The 21,763-nt window shown below is 46.0% G+C and overlaps 1 protein-coding gene across 1 annotated transcript in view; it reads left to right on the top strand.

Moving 5' to 3' along the window:
• The first annotated feature begins 449 nt into the window (after positions 1 to 449).
• POU2F3 (POU class 2 homeobox 3) overlaps positions 450 to 21,763 on the top strand; it is a 58,587-nt gene continuing 37,273 nt past the window's right edge. Inside the window, exons 1-4 of the mRNA XM_030538262.1 lie at positions 450 to 523; positions 7,190 to 7,243; positions 8,020 to 8,088; positions 19,911 to 19,945. Coding sequence (XP_030394122.1) covers positions 496 to 523; positions 7,190 to 7,243; positions 8,020 to 8,088; positions 19,911 to 19,945 — 186 coding nt within the window. The 5' untranslated portion in view covers positions 450 to 495. The remainder of the gene's footprint in view (positions 524 to 7,189; positions 7,244 to 8,019; positions 8,089 to 19,910; positions 19,946 to 21,763) is intronic.

Below are 21,763 nucleotides of genomic sequence, written 5' to 3'. Positions count from 1 at the left end.
TCGGCACTGAAGTATGAGGGAGCCCACTTCATTTCCTGTGGGGCTCTAGGGCTCTCTGATGACTGAGTCTCAGCAAAGCCCCTTCTTTTGCAGGCTTGGCAGTGGGAGGGGAGGCAGGTGCTCCGAGGTGTGTACATGGCGCTGAGCATATGGAGACAGCTGCCTCCTTCTTCCAAGCACCCCACCCCCTGTTTAGTGCTGCAGGGACTCAACAGTCCCAGAGTTACTAATATGCAAATCCTGGTGTTTTGCATGGGCTGCGTGCCATGCTCTCAGAACATCAGCATGCTGCCAAGCAGGGAGGAGGGGGGGCGTGGCCACAAGTGCACAGCATGCTCACCTGGCCCAGTGTGTCGCCGGGCAATGCAGGTGTAGGTGCTTCGGAGCTGCCTTGAGCCCAGCTCCAGAGGTGGGGGCAAACTGGCAGCCCCACAGGCCAATGTGGGGCTGGCTGCAGGAGGCTGGGCGCGCTGTGGATTCTGTCCCACCAGCAGGATGGTGAATCTGGAGTCTGTGCACACAGGTAAGAGGGAGGGAGGATGGTCTCTGGTGTAACCCAGCAGGCTGCAGAGGTTTTTCAGTCAAGTTGGGGGGGTGGAGGGGGGCTGGGACACGATTCCATGAATCAGGTCCCTTGCCATGTTGAGGCAGGTGATGACACTGAGGATGCCATGAGTGAGCAGCTCCTAGGGGATATACATGAGAGGCCCATCAGATTCAGGTTTGGTTGCTGAGAGTTGGAGAGAAAAGGGAGCAGAGAAGACAGAAGGAATGTGGGGGACTGGGGAAGAGGGGGGCGTTTGGGTGGATGGGGCTGGGGGAAATTATGACGGGGGTCATTGAGGGGGAAAGGAACTAGCAGGGAACTAGCAGCCTGACTGGCTGAGGTGGGCGTGCTGAGGCTCACGTGCGTATCTCCACTGCAGATCTCCTCTCCAGTTAACCTAGCTACAGAGAGGATGGCTGCTCTGAGGGGTTGTCTACACTTGAAACACTACAGCGGTGCTTCCCTCGCACCTCAGTGTGTAGACAGCCGCTACGGAGACAGGAGAGGTTCTTCCGTTGCCATGGTTAATGCTGTCTGTACAGAGTCGCCAACAGTGGGTTCAGGCCCTGGTGAAAAAAAAATTTCGGACCCCCCAGCAAAGGTGGACTGGCTAAACAGGGCTGGGGAAGCCAGGCCCCGGGCTCCCTTACGGACCGCTGGGCCCTGGTAATTTGTACCAGCTTCCCCCACCTCTTGTTGGCCCTGTATCTGTGCCAGGGATTGGATCACTCAGGAGCGTGTGTTTTTCAGCTATAGCTGGCTCGGCATAACTTTTCAGTGTAGACCTGGGAAATAACCCTCAAGCCGCACAGCGTGGCTGTTAGCAGCTGAGGCATTGTGCTCACTTGAGCTGCAGCCTGTCCCCCCACCAACAGGCCAGCCAGCTCACATTAGAAGCGCCACTGTACTCAAGTTCAGGGGTTGTGTGTGTGAACAGGACTCGAGTTAGGGGCAAAGCTCAAGTTAACTCTACGGTGAAGACAAGCCCTGACAAGCCCCCAGAGACCGGGCAGGACATACGCATGTTGGAATCCATGCAGGCATATGTCCGTGTCTATGTGTGTGCCGGCGTATATAATCTGGGGGTGCACTTCTTTGCTGGTGTGGTGTGTGGTGTGCATCGGGACCTAGGCTAGTGTCTACATGCGAGCCCAGGCATCTTTGGGTCAGTCCATTCTGCAGCTATGGGCATGGGGCACTTCAGTGTGTGTATCTCTGTGCATGTAAACGTGGCCCCTCCATCACAGGAGATGGCTAAGCCCACTGTTGTGCACTGTGAAACAGCTATGAGAGTCTCTGGGCTGGGGGTGTCATCTTAAACACAGGGGTTTATGAGAGCAGGAGAGAAACAGAGTTCAGTGAACCAGCTCAGCCCAGCGGGGCCAGATTCTGTCGTGGTAGAAGTGAGAGCAGCTCCATCGAAGTCCATGCTGTTGCTCCCAGGCTGGATTGGGCCTGATATGTTTGATCGGGGTAGGCTTCTCCCCCTCCAAACCCTCTCATGCTCTTGGGGTCGGGCTGAGCACCCTGCCCAGTCATCAGGGCCAAATGTTTACAAGGTGGCCAGGGATTTTTGGGCTCCCAAGTTGAGCCTGATTTTCAAAAGAGCTGAGCACTAGCGGCTTCCCAGACTGGTGTCAGTGGGAGCAGACGTGCTCAGCAGTGCCTTGAAAATCAGGCCTAAAGTGTTTAACATGCACCCAAAACTGAAGGCCCTCAAAAATCAGCGGCCCTTCTACACACACACACACACACACACACACACACACACACACACACACACACACACACACATTCTCTGTGCTACGATTAGATGCAATTTTTCTTTACATTGTGAATGTCCCACGTGCCCTGTGCCAGAACTGTAATGAAATGTTGCATGCGCCTTCTCCCTCACCAGTCAGGATCCCCAGCCTTCAGAGTGTAGCAGGAGACTGACTGCTCATGTCTCTCGTCACAGAGAGCAGGGAGGATTTGGTTGCAGTCAGTAGAAGATGGATTCTTTATTGAGGTGGCTGGATGCAGATCTGACCCTGTGGTTCTCTTGGGCTCCCAGACGAACTAACTGAAGTCTGAGTGGCTTAGCATTACCTCATAGGAGTTCCCTAAGTCCTGGGAGTAGAAGGGACTGCTGACTCCATTACATCACTCTCAGCTTTTGACTCAGGAATGCGGTGGTGTCGTGGATGCTGCTGGTTGCTCAGATGGCCCTGCTCAATCAAAAGCCTTGATGAAGGAAGTTAAAAGCAAATTAAGGGTCTGTCCCAAAGCCCATTTAAGACACTAGAAACACTCCCATTTGTTTCAATTGACTTTGAACCAGTATCTGACATTTCACCTACCAAGAAATCAGTTTGAGGTTTTTTCCTTCTCCAGAGCAATTGATGAAGCTTCAGGGACCTGAAATAAAGCAGGGGCCCCTGTTGTCCTTATATGCTGCACTGGTCCTTGAACTATTTGAAAGTTGCAATTAAAAAACCCAGATCCAGACTCACATGTCAGCAAGTAAGTCAGAGAGGAACTGATTTTTTCCAAACAACAAGAGAATTGACATTCAGGCTAAATACACTGGGCCAGAGCCTCAGCTGGTGTAAATCAGCATAACTTACTGACTTCACTGATTTATACCTGCTGATGATCTGACCCCCAATCTGTGGGTGATTTAAAGATCTTTTAAAAATATCATTTTGATTTTAAAAGCAATCCCCAGCCAGTCTCATTTAAGCCATATAGTTAGGCTTTTGTAAGCCTTGTGTGTTGTTGTTTTTTTTAATCTATGATCTATAGATCATATTGTTTCAATGGCTTGTTAAATTCCAATGAAAACTGTTTGTTTTTGTCTGGATGGAAGCCTTCCCTGGTATGGTTTGCAGCACAAACTCTGCAGAAATGTAAGGCAGGAAAGACAGCTGGTGAAAGTGGCTACATACAGAAGTAAAACTCACTAACTGAGCTAGGCAGGAAACTGCTTTCCCATCTCTCAACAATTTTTCTGATTTTGAAAAATTTGCCCCTCCAGAATCAGGACAAAAAAGCTGAAATCTCAAAAAAATCCCGACGTTGAGAAATGTTTTGGTTTCAGTTAACTGAAATGTAGGTTTCAAAACATTTTGGTTTGATTTCAACCATTAAAAAAAATAATTAAAATGATTAGCTTAAATTTCAAAATGGAAAGAACCATAAAACTGGACTTTTTTCATTTCAAATGCTTGGACAACTTCAAAACTCTTTGCAAAAAAAAAATTAATTGAAAAATTCATCAGGCCTGAGCCTTTCCACCAAACATTTTGTCAGAAAATTCCCAATCCGTTCTACTGATGAGGCTAGTTTCACTGTCCAAACGGAGGTCTGGACCAAATTCCCTGCTGGTGTAACTGCCTTGAAATCAGTAGACTTCCACCAGCTGAGAAATGTCTTTACCATTTATGATAGGAAGGATGTTCAATGTTTTAAAATTTGTTTTGTCATCCACAGCCAATGTTTTCTATTTGGGGGGGGAGGATATGTACTAAAGGGGCTTTAAATCCATATATAGGCACCTCACTAGATAAGGTTGGGCCAAGTCTCAGTGGTACTGAACCTATGCAAATCCCATTGATTTTAGAGCAAGTTGTGGGTACTCAGCACCTGTCAGGCTCCCCAGGGGCACCAGAGTTGTCCGGCCCCTCACCACTACCTGCCTCTAACATGAAGCAGTTTTATCTTTGCCCACTGTAACTTAAGCTCCCTGAATCCAGCAGTCTCTGGCCACACAAGCACTTCCAGATCCCCACAGGCCAACCCCTCTCCGTACAGGCTAATGATAGGAGCATCCCATCCCCTGAGTGCTCAAAGCCCTCCCTGCAATGGCCAGCCCCTGTCACTGGCCTCTCACAGAAATTACCAGGTAAGCTTTTCCTGAAGGACCAGTGTACACGCAGTGTGACTGGCACAACTCAGGATCAGGTCCTTTATAATGTCTCAGCACTGGCATATATTTATAGTGAAACAATCATAAATTTATTACTAAAAGTTAAGATTTAAGAGTTCTAGTGAGTAAGAATTATAAGTGGAAATAGAAACAGTTGCACAAGCAAACTGCAATCCAAGGTCAATGCTTACCAGTGGTTTCTTTTCCTATATAATAAAGTAGATTTTTCTCCCCGGGAGTCCTTCTTTGGAAGAGCTGCTAGTTTTCAGTTAACACCAGGATCCAAGCATTCATGAACATCCCAGGCCCATCAAGAGGTTTCCCCAATGCCTGGATCCCAAAATGGGTTGCTTGTCCCCTAGTTCTAGCCCAGTGAACCTTTGAAGTGCACCCTCAGAAAAGACACTTCTCCCCCTGGCTTATTTGTTCCTGTTAGCTACACGTCTTGCTGGTCTTTATTAGCACACAGTTCAAAGTGGACACAGTCGTGCCAGCAAAAAGGACCGTTTGCCAGTATAGCTTATTTTATTTGTAGAACTAATATAAACTATACTGGCAAAAGCACTGTGCATACAAGCTGCATTTCCACTAAGAGGATTTGCTGGGAGATCTATATCCATTTCGCTACACCAGCAAACCTTTTCTAGAGTAGAGTAGACCACAGTGACTGCCTTTAACTCAGGACATCCCAGCAGCTGAGGGCTTTGAAATGGATCCACATCATTATTTTCCCCATTTATTTTTATTACCCTGCTTATTCATTGTGAAATGTCCTACCTAGCAAAGCTGGAGTGGAAACACGAAGCCACAGGAAGATTATGAATTTAAATTGGCTTCCAGTCTAGCAGCAGACTTTATCTGGAGGAATTGATTTGCTGCAAGTTCATTGATGTGTCTGTTTTATCATGCAGGCTAAATGTCACATGTTTATTGGGAGGGCTCTTAAGTTGTAAATAAATAGGTATTTCCTTTTGCACAGAGCAGACTGGCATCTCATTAGCCATCTACACCTGGGTTTATTTCTCACCAGCTTTTGAGGAATCCTCCGAGGATGTCAGCTGTAGCATTTCCAAAAATCAGAAGCCAGCTTCCCCCAACAATCATGAGATTGTCTTAAAAATCATAAGATTTTAAAAAAGTGCTTGGGGAAGGGGGATTATTTGCTTTTTGCTATTTGAGCCTATAAAGGGGTGGGGGGTGTCACATTTTCTGCTTCTCAACCGCAAGGGCTAGAAATGTACTTTAGTCTCAGAAAACTACCTGACTCCAGGAGCTGGGGCTTTAACAGAAGCAGCAATTATCACAAAGCTGGCAAGAAAATCATGAGAGTTGGCAGCACTGCAGCTGGAACCAACCATCCTAGCCCAAAAAATTACAAGAGGTCCTGGATCTTCTCTCCCGCTGGTATAAATAGGGAGTAACTCTCCTAAAACCAATGGAGTTACATTGCTGCAAACAAAATCCAAATCCACATCCTAGACCAGTGGTTTTCAACCTGTGGTCCACGGACCCCTGGGGGTCCACAGACTATGTCTAAGAGTTCCAAAGGAGTCCGCATCGCCACTGGAAACTTTTTATGGGTCTGCAAAAAGGTTGAAAACCACTGTCCTGGATGTTCAAGAAATACTGGGCATTTTTAAGGGTTTTTTTAACTACTTTTTTTTTAATGGTTTTTTTGTCCAAATGGACATTTCTATGTTAGTTTTGGATTAATTTTTTGGGTGATGGGGAGAGGTTGTTACAAAACCCATTTTTTGCTTGCTCGTTTTTAGTTTTGGGAGCTTTCTTGTTTTTATTTTTGTTTTGATGAAACCCCAAAAACTTTTGAATTTTTTTTTGACAAAACAAAAATGTATTTGTTTTGTTTTTTGTCAATAAGTTACATGGGAGTAAAAAACACATCTCAACCAGCTGTTACCTCAATCTCAGCCTGGGACTCTGGGCAGGACGGCAGTACAATTGGCTATATTCTGATTCCCTAAAGACCCCAACCAAAATCCAGGCCCAAATGGAGTTTTGGTAAAAAAAAAAAAAAAGAAACCCCTTCCACCCACTTTTTAGCCTTTATTCCAGTAGAAAACAGCTTTAAAAGTGTGTGTTACTTTTCTCCACCACCAAAATGAAACCTAATTTTCCATTTTGAAACCTTTTGTTGGCCACGAAAAATGTTGAATACAGTAAGAAAATTTAAGTTTTGTCAAAAAAGGCATTTTCTATCAAGAAACTAAAAACTTCATTGGAATATTGTCAAGCAGTGTTAGCATTAGTAACACAGGGGAGTGAATATGAAAACAGTATTAATTTCTTCTCTCTCCTTGCTGCATGAAAATAATCGGTTTATGTTTTGTTTTCTTTTTTAAAGTTTGGCTGATTCAGGCAATGTCTCTTTAAGGGGAAGATTTCCACCTGCTTCTTTTATCCAGGCCAAACCACTAGTGCACACGTGTAGCTTGCACATGGTGGTATTAATACCTCATGCAAATTGGCCTATCTCCTCAATGGGGATTGGCTGCTGGAAGCCTATGCAAATTAATCAGTTTGTTCTTTTTTTTTATTTGTCCAGCTAGGTTGGAAAGAGTTAAAATTCTTGGGAAAAGAGGGAGTCCATGTGAATTTGACTATAGCATTCTTCCTTCTTCAACTGATTCTGTGCTTCAGCTCTTTAATAAGGATACAACCTATACGGCAAGTTAGGGCAAAGTTGACCATTTCTCCCCTTCCCTTTCTTTCAGCTGTCCCTGAAGAAGGTTCTGACCCCAGGCGTGGTGGCAGCTGTCACTTTAAGGGTAAATGTTTGATTTATTGAGATAAAAAGGGCTCCTGCAGAAATGCTGGAGTTAGGTGGCAGATTGCTCTGATTGTCTTTGGGTGTCACTATGCCATGAAGTGGCCCACTCTGTTTTTGGAAGTTAAAGGACAAACATGGGGTGGGGGCGGGGGAGCGTTGGAGGGGAGCTGTGAACAAGTGAGGGTGGGACGGAGAGAGGCAAATTGAATTGGGAAGGTAACTGGCAAGAGAAAGAGAGACTCTCCTCTGAAGTATTCCATCTCCTGCACCATCTCATCATCACTGTGCATGCATCTTTAGGGACCATCTTTGCTGTATGTTTTGTACAGCACCAGACACATTGTCATTGCTGAATGAACAACGGGAGAGGGGGGAAGAGGTTAGGAGAGTCAGTGGTTGGGCCCTAAACTGAGGAGAAACAGTGGCGCCCTTTTCTCCTTGGTTAACTCAGTCAAGAAACCGGTGTAATAAACTCTGGGGAGAGACCAATAAGGAAAGGGGATCTCGCACTCTGATTGCCACTCTGATGCCAGAAACTAATGATGCAAAAGGTGAGAAGCACAGTGGTATATTGAGGAGGGGGAAAGGAATGAGAGAAATGCAGAGAGCAACAGGAGGGAAAAGGCATCCTCAGAGCTGATGAATATTCTATGTTGAGGAAGCAAGAATTTGAAAGTCTGATGGCTTATTGTAATTACACATTGATTTGTGTTGTTCAGTGGAAGCCACATGTGCCTGGGTCTGTTATTAAAATCAGTTGTGCCTTCTTTTCAGCACTCAAGATGAGTGGCGATGTGGCAGACTCCACAGAAGCCCAGAACGAACCCGACCAAGTGGAACCAGGTAAGAGACTATCCCAGGACATATGGTGCTTGAACTGGGAGGCATGCATTGATGGACGCTGCATTCTGTGCTTTGCGTCTGACTCCTCAAACCAGCTTGTGTGTTGGTCAAGAATTCACACTGGGGTAAATTTGAGCTCACATCCAGCTGGAAATGAAAGATCTTTTCTTAATAGCTGTTAACCAGTTCAAAGCTGAGTAATGTTCATCATGATTAAGCACTGAAATAGATCCAATGGGCAGTCGAATGGGTTAATAATTGTAATATAGTCTTGAAGTACCCAACTTTGCACATATAGCTCTTTATTGTATTTCTGGGCCTATTCATAAGTCTTTACGCAGACAAAACTCCCAGGGTCACATTCCTCCTTGGTGTATATGCCACTGGAATCAGTAAAGTTACAACAGGGATTACTCTGCCAGTCATTTTACTCCAGTGCTCCCTGAATATGGATTGTTGATGAACGGGGCCTTTAGCTTGATTTTTTTTTAATGCAAATTTAGCACAGATTTGCACTGAATCCTCCAGTCCCACTGGAGGAGAGTGTACAATATACCCAGATGTGTCACTTTCGTATTTCAAAATGTGCACCAAAATTTCAAAATGCGCTGAGAACCCAGCCACACCCATTGTGACACAGCCAGATAGTCCAAAGATCTCGGTATGACATCACCTATCCAATGTGCAGGGCTCTTGTGCAGAAGTCAGTGAAGAATCTCTGTCTGCAGTACAACAAAACAGAGTTTTAAATGCGAACAACAAAATAATTGCATTATAGTATGACGTGAACTAGCCCTATATTCAGAAGTGGAAAAGTTCTATGGGGTTAGCCAGGAACGCCTCCTTTAGTTAGTGCAAATTTCTACATGGAAGGGCAGGGTTAGAATCCTCACTCCACCGAAGTCAATGTCAAAAGTCTCATTTCAGCGATGCCAGGATTTCACCCCAGATTTTTAAATGTTCCGTGCTCACAATGTGGGCCAGTTATTAAAAACAGCCCTGCACACAATGTGCAGCCAGTCTGGCCCGTTGTTATGGTGTCTACATAGGTGTTGAACTCTTGTGAAATTCTGGCCCTATATTTCCTGGAAGATAGCAGCAATCTCTTTTTAATTGTTTTAAGCCCGGGGAATTTTAGCTCATTACATGAGTCAAGCTCTCTTTCTAGTATCAGTTCTTTACACAGTGATTGGTCCTGATTTTGCTTTGTTGCACTTGGTTAATTGTAGAGTAATTTCTGCTGAAATTAGTGGAGTTGAATTGATATGAAACTTGTATAGCTGAGATCAGAATTGAGCTCACTAGATAAAGTACGTTCATTTTGATTTAGCTTAGTAACTAGCTGTATTTTAAACAGGAAAATAGTGATGAGTTTCAACCCGCTCAGTATTACCCCCCAGCCACTCGGGTGCAACTTTAACTCCCCTTAGTGCTAACAGGAGGTGAGTGTGCTCAGCACCTGACAGCAGTGAGGGATTTTATTGCAGTGTAGACCTACCCTCAGTGCACTACCTCAACTAAAGGTCATACATTGATGTCTCCTTGAGCTGTAAATTACAGCTCCAGCTGCAGTATAGATGTACCCTCGGTGACTTACCTGAGCTCACTCAAGAAGTCTGTGATGGAGCCAAGAATTAAGCCTGGGGCTTCCAAGACCTGGGCTAGTGCCCTAACCACTGGACAATCCTGCAACGCTTGCTACCAGGAGGAATCCCTCTGACTCCAATGGAGTGCCCTATGCTGATAAGGGCTGTGCTACATGGTAACTCATCGGGGCTGGGACTGCCTCTTACTGTGTGTCTGTGCAGCAGCTGCTGCGACGGAGCCCCTCCTTTGGGGCCTCTAATGGAGTCAGCGTGCGCAGCATCGCCAGGCGGGGCAGGGGACTTCCCTTGTCTTTTTCTGTGAGGTACTGCTCTCCGTTGTGGGGCTGTGGAAATAACAAGTGAGATCATCATAATCCTGAAATGAGCGGGGGGGATAGATAGCTGCAAACGAAAAGATGGGGGTTAGCGTAGGGGACAGATGCCTCTGGTGTGCTCGATCTGTTTGTCTGGGCTGAGACAGCGTGTGTTTGCTCTGGGAGAAAGAAGACAGCATGAGGGAGTGGAGCTTCTGTGTGCGTCTTTCTCTCTCTTGTCTCCTTTTCCTGCCTGTCCCTTGGTGCGTCTTGAGCCCAGTTCGTACAGGGGAAATTGACACAGGCCATGCCAGCAAATATTGGGTTGATTTCAAAGGCAGCGGAGGGGGCTTGGCACTAATCAGCATCGCCCCTGCTCTCCAAGCCAGCAAGCAGAGGCCTGCCCTGTCCTGTGGTTGTCTAAACCACCACTATACAGTGGAATGAAACAACTAGGTGAGCCTCTCCTCCCTTTGTTCAGGCCTTTGCTGTGCACTATCTGCTCTGATCAGAACTGCGGGTCGCACCAAACAGAGCTGCTACTTTGATTTCACTGGAGTTCAGTCGGGATTGTGGGGTGGGGAAAGCTAAAGTTTAAACAAACGTGCAACAGGGAAGCACTTCAAACACAACTGTCAGCAACTGAATGGCTGCAGGCACTGGGAACATCTTCCATCCCCACCCTGCCCCACCTGGCAAGTGGGGAGCTGCACAGCCTCACAGGAGACCAGGGCAAGCACAACAGGTGGGCATCGGAGGACAAGGAAGACAAAGCAGCAGAGCCCTCTGCAGCCCAGCTTTGCCTGTGCTGCTAGTGCTTCGGGTGCACCCCGTAGGGCCCTCCTGGACAGTCCCTGGCTCACAGGATGGCTTTGTGCTGCTGTGCTGAAGCTGGGTTCCAGGAAAAAAAACATTGTCCAGATTTGTGAAATGCAGAGACCCCACCTTTGGGAGCACAGTGGCACGGTTAGAACACTGGACTGGGAGTGAGGGGTCCTGGCTTCTCTGGCTCACTCTGCTGATGGCTTGACTTAGACCGCACGCTGAGTTATTTAACCTGTGTGTCTGTTTTCCCCATGAAGCTCTTCCAAGAGCCCAAGCAAAGATCTGGCCAATTGAGCACCTCAGCTTGCATCCAAGGCAAATGAATTGCAGGTGCCCGACATCTCTGATCATCAACTCCAGGAGAGCCTGTTTCCCTTGATTTGGGAACCACTGTTCTCCCTCTTGAATCCTATCCTGGCCTCATACCAACATCCTCCCACTGCTCAGTGTGGGTTACAGGTCCTCCTCTGTGCCCATCTGCAGAAGATGTGAATTGTCACAGTGTCAGCTAGGGAGCTTCAGCTCAGGTGGTCTCCAGGCTGTTGGCCAAAAGAGTGGCTATTGCCCAAACTTTACTGGCAGGAGACTCAAGAGACTGGAGGCAGTTCCTGAGATGGGAAACAATCTCTACTACCAAACCCACCACACCAGGCAAAAACTTCACAAGCCAAAAGCTCTCCCCTTCTCTACGGTCCAAAGTCAATTGCTTCTGGAAGTCCTAAATGCATTAATCTCTATTAACTCTGCTGGGTGCTTAGGGGATGGATGATCTTGCAAAGAGCGCAGGGCAGCTTGGTTTAGTACCCAGCTCTGCCACAGACTCTCTTGGGCAAGGCATGTAATCTCAGTGCCTCTGTTTTCCCATCTGTAAACTGGGGCAATAAACCATTCTTCCTCCTTTTGTCTAGTTAGATTGTAAACTCTCTGAGTCTCCCTATGGCTACACCTATGCTTGAGCTGGAGGTGGAATTTCCTGCTCTGGAAGATGTATGTGTGCTAACTTTGATCAAGCTGGTGCACTAAAAATAGCAGTGTATCCCCTGCTAGCCTCCCCGCGTACAATCCTGCCCCCTGACCCTGGGTACGTACTCAGGCAACCAGCCATACAGCCATGGCTACACTGTTATTTTTACCCAGCTGGCTCAATCAAAGGTAGGGAAGGTACATCTATACAGACCCAGTGCAGGCACCCCCATGAGGTCTGTGCAGCACCTAGAATAAAGGGGCCCTGATTGCTGTTGGGGGCCTAAGGTGCTGCTGTTCATAATAATGTAAAGCTAATTGGCTCAAGACTCAATGGGGTAGGGAGTCTTTCACCTCTAGGTCAGCGGTTCAGATGCAAGCCCAGGGAACAGTCCTCTCATACTGTTACTCCCAGGTGGCAGTACAGCTACTTCTGTGAAGTGAGTTGGTGGGTTCTCAGTCCACCGGGTAGTGCAAAGGGGCGCACATCCCACCATCCCGTGCAACTCCCCTCAGTACCCCAATGAGTTCCTCTGCCTCTCCCACCCTGCACCGCAGAGGGATCAGCCCCAGGGCGGGGCCCAGATAATAAAAGCAGCCACAGCCAGCAGTGAAACAGCTGGTTGCTACGGCACAGGGGCCTGCTCGGGATTTGCATACGGCTGCTGATTTCCATAGCGCAGCTGGGTCTGAGGCAGGAGAAATTTCCATATGCCTAGCTCAGAGGCAGTTGGGGTGTGGGGAAGAGGCCTAGGAGGGGAGTTATTTGAAATTCAAATGAAGGTGATTAGGGGGTTTTACATCCTCAGGAGGGGAGAGGACAAAAGGAGGGGGGACAAAGGCTGCTTTTATTCCAATCAGGACATTATCGGAGGGGGATGAGCGCACCCTGTACTCGGTGCGTTTTGGAAGGGCAGGGCCTGCTTGCCTCTTCCTCCAGACCCCTGTCCCCACCCCTGCAAACCGAAACACTGCCCATGGGGACAAGTCCTGCTCTGGTGGGTTTCCTCCTGGAACCTGCCTGTGTCACCCGCCCCCCGCATCTCCCTGCCTCCTCCTGTCGTGTGGAGATTGTGGGTCTATCTGGCAGGAGAGGGACGTGGAGACAGGTGTTCTCCAAGGCGTTTTTCTACACAGGAGAGGTGCACAGGTTTAACTTAAACCAGTTTTTAGCCTAAATGGGTTCAGCTCCACCAAAACAGGCCACTCTCAGACCTGGGAAAAGCCCAGGGGGGTGTTGCACCAGTTACATCAATCTATTGGAATTCACACCTGTAGCACCTCTTCCATGTAGACCAGCCAGACCCCAGGTTTGTCCTTTAGGTCGTTTGTTAATTGACACCCGAAGCCCTGCCCAGCTTCCTCAAGAATCCTATGTATGCCCCCAGAAATGTTTCTTAAATCTAACCTTGAAGAGGGGGAGATTCCAACCAGGGATGCGGTGATGTAAGCGCAGCATGCCCCCCCCCCCCGGTAGTAGTGGCTGCAGTATCGAATGTACCTACCTCTCTCTGATGTCTCACTCCCCTTGCTCAGATGTATGCTGCCTCTTCTGTTACTTCACTCACCGTCTTCTCTCTTTTCTTCTCCCATAGCCTATCCATACCCACTATCTGCTCACCCCTCTGCCCTGCCTTTCTACCCTGGGGAACTCCTTCAGCCTGGATAATGTGGGAGGGAAGCATCTGTCTCTCCTTCAGTTTGCCACCCTGCGGCCTTGCTCCTGAGCGCTGGGTTGACTGGACATGTAAAGGAAGACGCTTTAAAGGCACTCCAAGAGACAGACCATAAATGGGGAGTGGCAGGTGCCAGTCTGCCAACACTCCAGTCAATAAGATTATTCATCAGCAAGGCAGCCACGTTCCCGACAGCAGGAGAGAGGAGGTATTTCTTTCCTGACTCTGGTGCCCTTTTTGAGAGCTAGCTACTCTGTGCACCAGCCACTAATCTTGCTGCCTCTGGAAACAGTGGCCCAGGTTGTCTTTTGCACAGAGAGATATGCTTGGCACAGGCAGGAGTTGAAAGGGGGCTGTCAGGCAGCAACTTATGCCTCCCTGCTCTTTCTGGAACGTTTGCTCCAGCCCCGCCCCTCATCTTAAATTAGAGCAGCTTAAACGCTGCTCTAACTTATACCAACGGGGTATGATCTCTAGGGGATCATATGCCAGCTGTAAATTGTAAAGCACAGGCAAACGCCATTCAGCATGCCACCCTGATGTGTGTGGACAGTTGGTGTAGCAGCTAATGATACCACTTGATGCCAGCTGATTTCTCCCCTACACTGAGGATGCTCCCTGTTGGCCATTTAGGGCCAGGTTCTGCCACTTAGCAATACCTGGGTGGTGCACAGCAGCCAGCACAGAAGGAGAAAATCTGGGCTATTAATTGAAGTAACTGGAGGTAAGGTGATTTACAATTGAGGATCTGTTCCTTTATGTTTAGCAACAGAATAGTAAATTGTTTTGCTCTGTGATTGTACAGCACCTAGTACAAGGGGCTCCTGATCCAGGACCAGGGCCCTAGGCATTGCCACAATACACCTAATAAATAACAATAAAATAATGTAACATTCCTGATTGACATTATCACTGATGCAGCTGTACTGTCTGACATCCATTTCCAACCATTTATTAGTACTGTTACTTATTTGGACACTGCTGTCATCCAGGGACATCAAGATCTGGGCTCCATTGTGCCAGGCACTGTACAAAGGTGTAGTAACGGGTCATGTCTTCCCCAGTGAGCTTACCGTGTATATTCAAGGGATGCTTGGCTCATATTTGGCCCTATATGTAGATTATAAATTAATGAACTTTTAAAATAATGGAATATGTATAGAAATATTCTCCTGCATTTTTGTTTGTTTAAATTAGCCATTCCCTTGTGTATATGCCACTCAAACATAGCCTCTTTGTTCGAATGCATGAGAACAGGAAAGTGAAAATGACTAGCAGCAGGGAGTGACCTGGGAGACTGTTGTCTCAGTACTTTGCTGATTTAGAGCTATGCTCTAGGGGAGGCAATTTGGCTTAATGTATAGTGTAATGGGCTGCAATGCAGCAGATCTGGGTCTGTCCCAGCCCTGCCACTGGATTGCTGGCTGGGCAAATCCTGTTACCGCCTGGTGCCTCAGTATCCTATCTGTAAAATAGGGATAATGATGCTGACGTCCTCCACGGTATAGTGCTTTGAGATCTACAGATGAACATGCTGTGTGACAGCTAGGTGATGGTATTAGCTCAGCCACAAGTTGATGGTCTGGATGCAGGAATCACCGAGTAAAATCTGCTGCCTATTCAGATTAGATTATGGTCACTTCTGGCCTTAAGCTCTATGAATTGTCCAAGCTGAGTGAGATGCAAAAACAAACCAATGTAAATACCCAGAAGCTTATTGGACTTTTACCATTCTTTTCATTTTGACGATCAAATTCATTTGTAACCATAAGTAGGAACATTTTATTTGTTCAATTACTTTTAACTTGATGCTTAATATAAGAGTCCATTTCAGTGCAGCTAAGAGGTTTTGCTCCTTTATAACATCTGACTCAAATGCCATTTATAGCTCTAATGATTGTTGCTGCGGGCTTTTCCTTCCCCACTGCTGAGTGAGCATTGAATATCATATGATAGTCAACATGATGGAGCTGATGGGAGCACCAATCATGTCAATAGTCAATTAATGTGAGCAAGCCAATTTCCTAACAATTTGTTTTCAATATATAAATCATCCCATTGCAATAATTTTCTTCCTACTGCCCCCTGTGTGATCCTATAATGACATTTTACTGTATAAATAATTGCACTTAATGTGTATCTGGCATTGTTCCTTCTTTGACATTGTTCCTCTTTCATTGTTCAACTGCACAGAATATAATTCTCCAAAGCAGCACATTGAAAATCTGTTCCCCATGTGAATTCCCCAGACCCTCCTTATAAAGATTTAACTTGCCATTAGTGTGCAGTCCAAATCCAAAATTTCCTAGTGACCAAATCTCCTTCCATTCTGTACAGCTCACTCAAAATGTAAGGTGAATTAATTTAGGTTTTGGGGCAGGGGTTCTGTCTACAACCCTGGTCGTGTAATCAGTATGTTGCCAACAGGTTGCTTTCTTGGCAAACTGATGCCCCCTGTAGGTGGCTAGCGCATGGTCTCAGAAGATGTTGTAAGACCAATTGTTGTGTCATGAGGTAATTATAGCTTGTGTTTTCTTGACTCTTGATTTCTTTTCTCTCCATTGCCGCAGGAGCTGGCTGCCTCCTGTACTTCTCTATTTGTCACAAACGGGAAGTTTAAGAGACAGAGAAATTCTGCAAATGAAACATCTCTGCCCATTAGCCATATCGTAGACCTGACCCAGCTTGTTCATCGTGAAGGGAAAAGGGAGAGAAGACAAACTAACCCAAGGAGTTAGCAGTAATCAGTCTTATGCTTTAACAGGGAAATAGCAACAGAATTTCCCCCAGCAAGCCCACTGCCTCACATGAGATGCTAAAATGCAAAGGGATGCAACCCAGCCACTCCAAGAGAAGTCCAGTATCCTGTATTCTGATAGTGGCCAGTGCCACTATATCCAATGGCTCACCCTTGTCCTATGCTTATTGACACCCCCAAAGAATTTTAGTAGATTGATGAGGTGTGGTTTCCCTTTACAAAAGCCATGCTGATTCTTCCCCAGCGTATCTATGTGTTCTGGTCATTCTGTTCTTTAATGTAGTTTTAACTAATTTGCCTGGTACTGGAGTTACCCTTACCATCCTGTAATTTTCAGGATTGCCTCTGGAACCCTTTTTTAAAAAATTGATGTCGCATTAGCTATCCACAAATTATCTGGTACAAAGGTTAATTAAAGCAATAGGTTACATACCACAGTTGGTAATTCTGCAATTTCATATTTGAGTTCCTTCAGAACTCTTGGGTGAATACCATCTGGTCCTGATGACTTATTTCTGTTTAATGTATCAATTTGTTCCAAAACTTCCTCTACTAACACCTCAGTCTGGGACAGTTCCTCAGATTTGTTACCAAAAACTAATGTCTCAGGTGTGGGAATCTCCCTCACATCCTCAGCCATAAAGACCTATGCAAAGAATTCATTTAGCTTCTCCACAATGACCTTGTCTTCCTTGACTGCTCCTTCAGTACCTCAGTTGTCCAGTGGCCTCACCGACTGTTTGGCAGGCTTCCTGCTTCTGATGTACTTAACAAAATTGCTGTTTTGAGGGATGCCCTTTTGTCTCTACTTCCTTTACTCTGTTGTTTAGCCGTGGTGGCATTTTTTTGTCCTCTTAGTTTTTTTTAAGAAAATTACTATTTGGGGGGTACGTATAGTCTGTATTATCGTATTTTTTTTAAGTTTCCATACGGCTTTCAGGCATTTCACTCTTGCTACTGTTCCCTTTTTTTTAACTACACAAAAGTGAGGAGGCTAATAACATGTAAATTAAAAATAAGTCAAATGCTACTGTGGTTGGTTTCTTCTGTATTTCCCCCCCTACAAAGATGTTAAATTTAGTTACATCATGGTGGTTATTACCAAGCAGTTCAGCTATATTCACCTCTTGGATCAGATACTGTGCGTCACTTAGGACTAAATCAAGAATTACCTCTCCTCTTACAGGTTCCAGGGAAAGCTGTTCCAAGAAGCAGCCATTATTGATGTCTGGAAATATTATCTCTTTATCACATCCTGAGGTGCCATGCTCATAGACAACAGAGTTGAAATCCTCCCTTATAATTGGGTTTTCTGTTTTCGTAGCCTCTCTCATTTCCTTCAGTATTTCACAGTCACTGTCACCACGGTATATTCCTACTGCAACACTCTTATTATTCAAGCATGAAATTTCTGTCCCTAGAGATTCTGTGGTACTGTTTGATTCATTTAAGATTTTTACTATATTTGACTCTGTGCTTTCTTTCACATACAGTGCCACTCCCCCGCCAGCATAATCTCCTGTGTCTTTCCTACATATTTTTGCACTGGTTGTGATGGTGACACCAGGGATCCAAACGGGGCTTGTGCTGGTGACAGCGGGGATTCAAACAGGGGTCGCATTGGTTGTGAACTGACCACGCTGTTTGTTTGCCTTTTCGGTTGTAAACAAAACACTCCTAGTAAAAAATCCGTCCGGAACCCTGCTGCGGCTCTCCCCTCCCATCCCTAGAGAAACCTCCCCAGGCAAACTCGCACCAGAGCTGGTGCCAGCGCTATGCAAAGCAGCCACATACCTGTTGGCTGCCAGGTGAACCAGGGAGAGGAGTTGACTGTTTGCCTGAAGTGTTACTGATAGCCAACCATGATTATTCCTTCCAACCTGAGCACCCTCAAAGTGGGAGTTGGGGGAAATACTCTGAGGTTGGGAGGAGATGTTCTCAAAGCATGATAGCCCCTTGTTTCAGTACCGGGCGCTTTCCCAGCTTGACAGACACCCTCGTTATTAAATAGGGCCGGTCTCACTCTGCCAGTTCAGACCTTGCTTGGAAACGGAGGTTCCCAGCTTTAGAGCAGAACTCCAGGCTTGGGAGGTTTAGGTTCCTTCAGAATCTGGCAAAGGACCAAGAGTAGGGCAATCAGATATCCTGATATTTGGGGCTTTTTCTTATATAGGCTCCTATTACCCCCCTACTCCCACCCCTGTCCTGATTTTTCACACTTGCTGTCTGGTCACCCTAACCAAGACCCAGGCTCTGAGCTGATCTAAACCAGGGGAGCACCACTGAAGCTGATGGAGTGGTGGGTGTTTGACAGCAGTTGAGGATCTGATTTGTTCGTGTGCTTTTCTTTCTGGTTGCCTGATGCTGGGCAAGACTAGATTTCAAACAAGGATCTTTATTGTTTGTGCAGTGTGTCCCTCTCGTGAGATTAAAGAGGATACTACAATTGTGCAAGCCTGTATAGATCAAAACTAGATAGAAACATGGAGTTATATGATTGGTTCTTGGGAAATCATTGGTTTAAATAAATGGAGGAAAGATTTTTTTTTTTTTTGCCTAACCTCAAACTTATTTTCAAAGGAGCCAAAAGCAGTTAGGCACCTAATGCCCATTGGCATTCTCTTTGGGTGCCTAATCCCCTTAGGCTCCTTTTAAAAATCCCAGCCCAGATGTTTTGTAAAACCTAACCACACATCTCCCAGCTAGTGTCTTTTATAAAGAGATAACTAAGTCTAAGAGCCTGTAAAGACCTTGAAGGAGCAGAACAGAAAGGGATGGGTAGTGGCCAGGCAGACACAGCTGCTGTGTTTGGAGGAGAAGAGCAGAAGGAGGAAGGTGGGAAGCTGAGCATGGTGGCACCTATGGATTAGACATGAGCCTTCATTGGAAAATTTGGATCCAGGATCTGAACTCTCTCTAAAGTTTGGGATTCTACTCTGGGAGGTTTGACTCAAGCTGTTGTAGAGATTGGCTGAAAATTCACATCCAGGTTTGGAGTCCAAATTCCAATGAACTCAAAGATGGAGGGGGAGGGGGTAAGATGCTGATCATCCAAGGGAAATTAGAGAAGGCCTTGTGCTGTATCTCCGGGTTGGATCCTGTCTGATTCCCCTTGCTTTTGCATAGCTGCCTTTGAATGAAGGAGTCACCCTTTTTTGCACAACCCCACAACACCTCCCATTCCCTTAGATCTCCTGTACTCAGGGCCACAAATTCCCTCAAGAATCACAGGTCAACAGCTTCATCACCTGTTTGCCAGCCTCTCCCACAGCTTCTCTGCGATTGCTTCCTAGTTGTCGGATAGCCAGGGATTAGGGAACACTATCCCTTGGTAACCTCTGAGGATGCTGCTTGCTCTGTTGAGCTTCCCCGTGACAGCACAGTAGGGGCATCACCCAGGGAGAGCTGGTTCTATTTTTTTTAATAAAGATTTGGTACCTTCAGAAACCATTGAGTTGCAAACCAGCCACCTTTGTAACCGCCTGATCTTATTTTCATTGCCTCCATTCTGCTGCCCCATCTCCCTGCCTTTGTTTGTCACACTCACTTGGTGCATCTTGTCCTGCACTGAACTGTGTGCTTGTCGGGGAAAGGAGCGGATCTTCATGTATGTTTGTACAGGGCAGAGCACAATGAGGCCCGGTGGGGGATCTAGGCGCTATAGCAACACCAAGATTCATTTTTGTTCTTCTTGTTGTAGGGAATGAACGAAATGGGCTGGACTTTCACAGACAGGTAAGATCTACCAAACATTCCTCTCCTTTTGCAAGGCAGGTCATTGCATTTGCTGATCTTGTTGAGTCCCCAGGAACTGTCCCTCGTGGGTCAGGATGACCGATGCTGCTTCTCTGTGTTGGCCATTCTAGTCTATAGTCCATTTGTTGATTTAAGATTTTGTTTAAATCCACATGAACTTTTTTTTTTTTTAAATCACATTATGAAAGGGATTTTTGTTCCATTGGGGGAGAATCCAGCCTCAGCTCCAGGGTGCCATAGACATTCTATTGTGTGTGACATTGTCACCCTCCGCCCAGAGTATACGTGTCTGGGTGCATGGGGCTGATGCACCTGAGTGTGAGGGACAGGCATGGTGAGGGTGGTTTGAGTTCTGGCAGTGCCTGGGTCAGCATTATTATTTTCCTGGGATGGGGAGCTGAAAAGCCACTGATTCTCCTGCAGATTTCCCTTTACAAGATAATGGGACAGGAACATCAGACAAACATGGACTGCCCTTACATTTTAAAAGATCTATTTCCAGATATAAGTGAATTATTCTGGACATGAGTGGGTCTCACGAACTGTCTCCTTTGCAGACTCCCCTGGACTCTTCCCTGCCACTGTGTAGTAATCAATATTAGGTTTCTGGTTATGGTATCTGCAAGGGCTGTCGAGCTATTAAAAAAAATTAATCATGATTAATCACACGGTTAGTAATAAAATACCATTTATTTAAATATTTTTGGGTGTTTTTTACCTTTTCAAATATATAGATTTCAGTTACAACACAGAATACAAAGTGTACAGTGCTCACTTTATATTTATTTTTATTACTAATATTTGCACTGTAAAAAAACAAAAGAAATAGTATTTTTCAATTCACCTAATACAAGCACGGTAGTTCATGAAAATTGAACTTACAAATGTAGAATTATGTGCACACAAAAAACTGCATTCAAAACTAAAAGTGTCAAACTTTAGAGCCTACAAGTCCACTTAGTCCTACTTCAGCCAATCATTTAGACAAATAAGTTTGGGTACAATTTGCAGGAGATAATTCTGCCCACTTCTTGTTTCAAATATCACCTGAAAGTGAGAACAGGTGTTCTTCACATGGCGCTGTTGTAGCTGGCATCACAAGATATTTTCATGTCAGATGCACTGAAGACTCATATATCCCTTTATGCTCCAACCACCATTCCAGAGGACATGCGTCCAAGCTGATGACGGCTTCTGCTGGATAACGATCCAAAGCAGAGCGGACTGACACGTTCATTTTCATCATCGGAGTCAGATGCCATCAGCAGAAGGTTGATTTTCTTTTTTGGTGGTTCGGATTCTATAGTTTCCACATCAGAGTGTTACTTTTTTAAGACTTCTGCAAGCACGCGCCACACCTCGTCCCTCTCAGATTTTGGAAGGCACTTCAAATTCTTAAACCTTGGGTCGAGTGCCATAGCTATCCTGAGAAATCTCACATTGGTCCTTTCTTTCCATTTTGTCAAATCTGCAGTGCAAGTGCTCTTAAAACAAACAATACGTGCTGGGTCATCATCCGAGACTGCTATAACATGAAATATGTGGCAGAATGCAGGTAAAACAGAGCAGGGGACATAGAATTCTCCCCCAAGCAGTTCAGTCACTAATTTAATTAACACCATGTGTGGCCGATAAAATAGGCAAGAGGAGATGATGCCTCTCCTAGTGCAGCCGTCCTTGCTGCCTGACACCAGGGCTGTGGTGACCCCCCTCCCACCTCTTCCCTTCCCTGAGGCTCCCAGGGAGTGCTGCTGCTACCTGATCAATCTTCTTCCTTCCTCCTCCTCCACCCTACCC

Source organism: Gopherus evgoodei, chromosome 19, assembly GCF_007399415.2.
Source record: "Gopherus evgoodei ecotype Sinaloan lineage chromosome 19, rGopEvg1_v1.p, whole genome shotgun sequence".
Classification (NCBI taxonomy): domain Eukaryota; kingdom Metazoa; phylum Chordata; order Testudines; family Testudinidae; genus Gopherus; species Gopherus evgoodei.
Note: the sequence above shows the minus strand (reverse complement) of the source record. Positions and strands in the feature narration are given on the sequence as shown.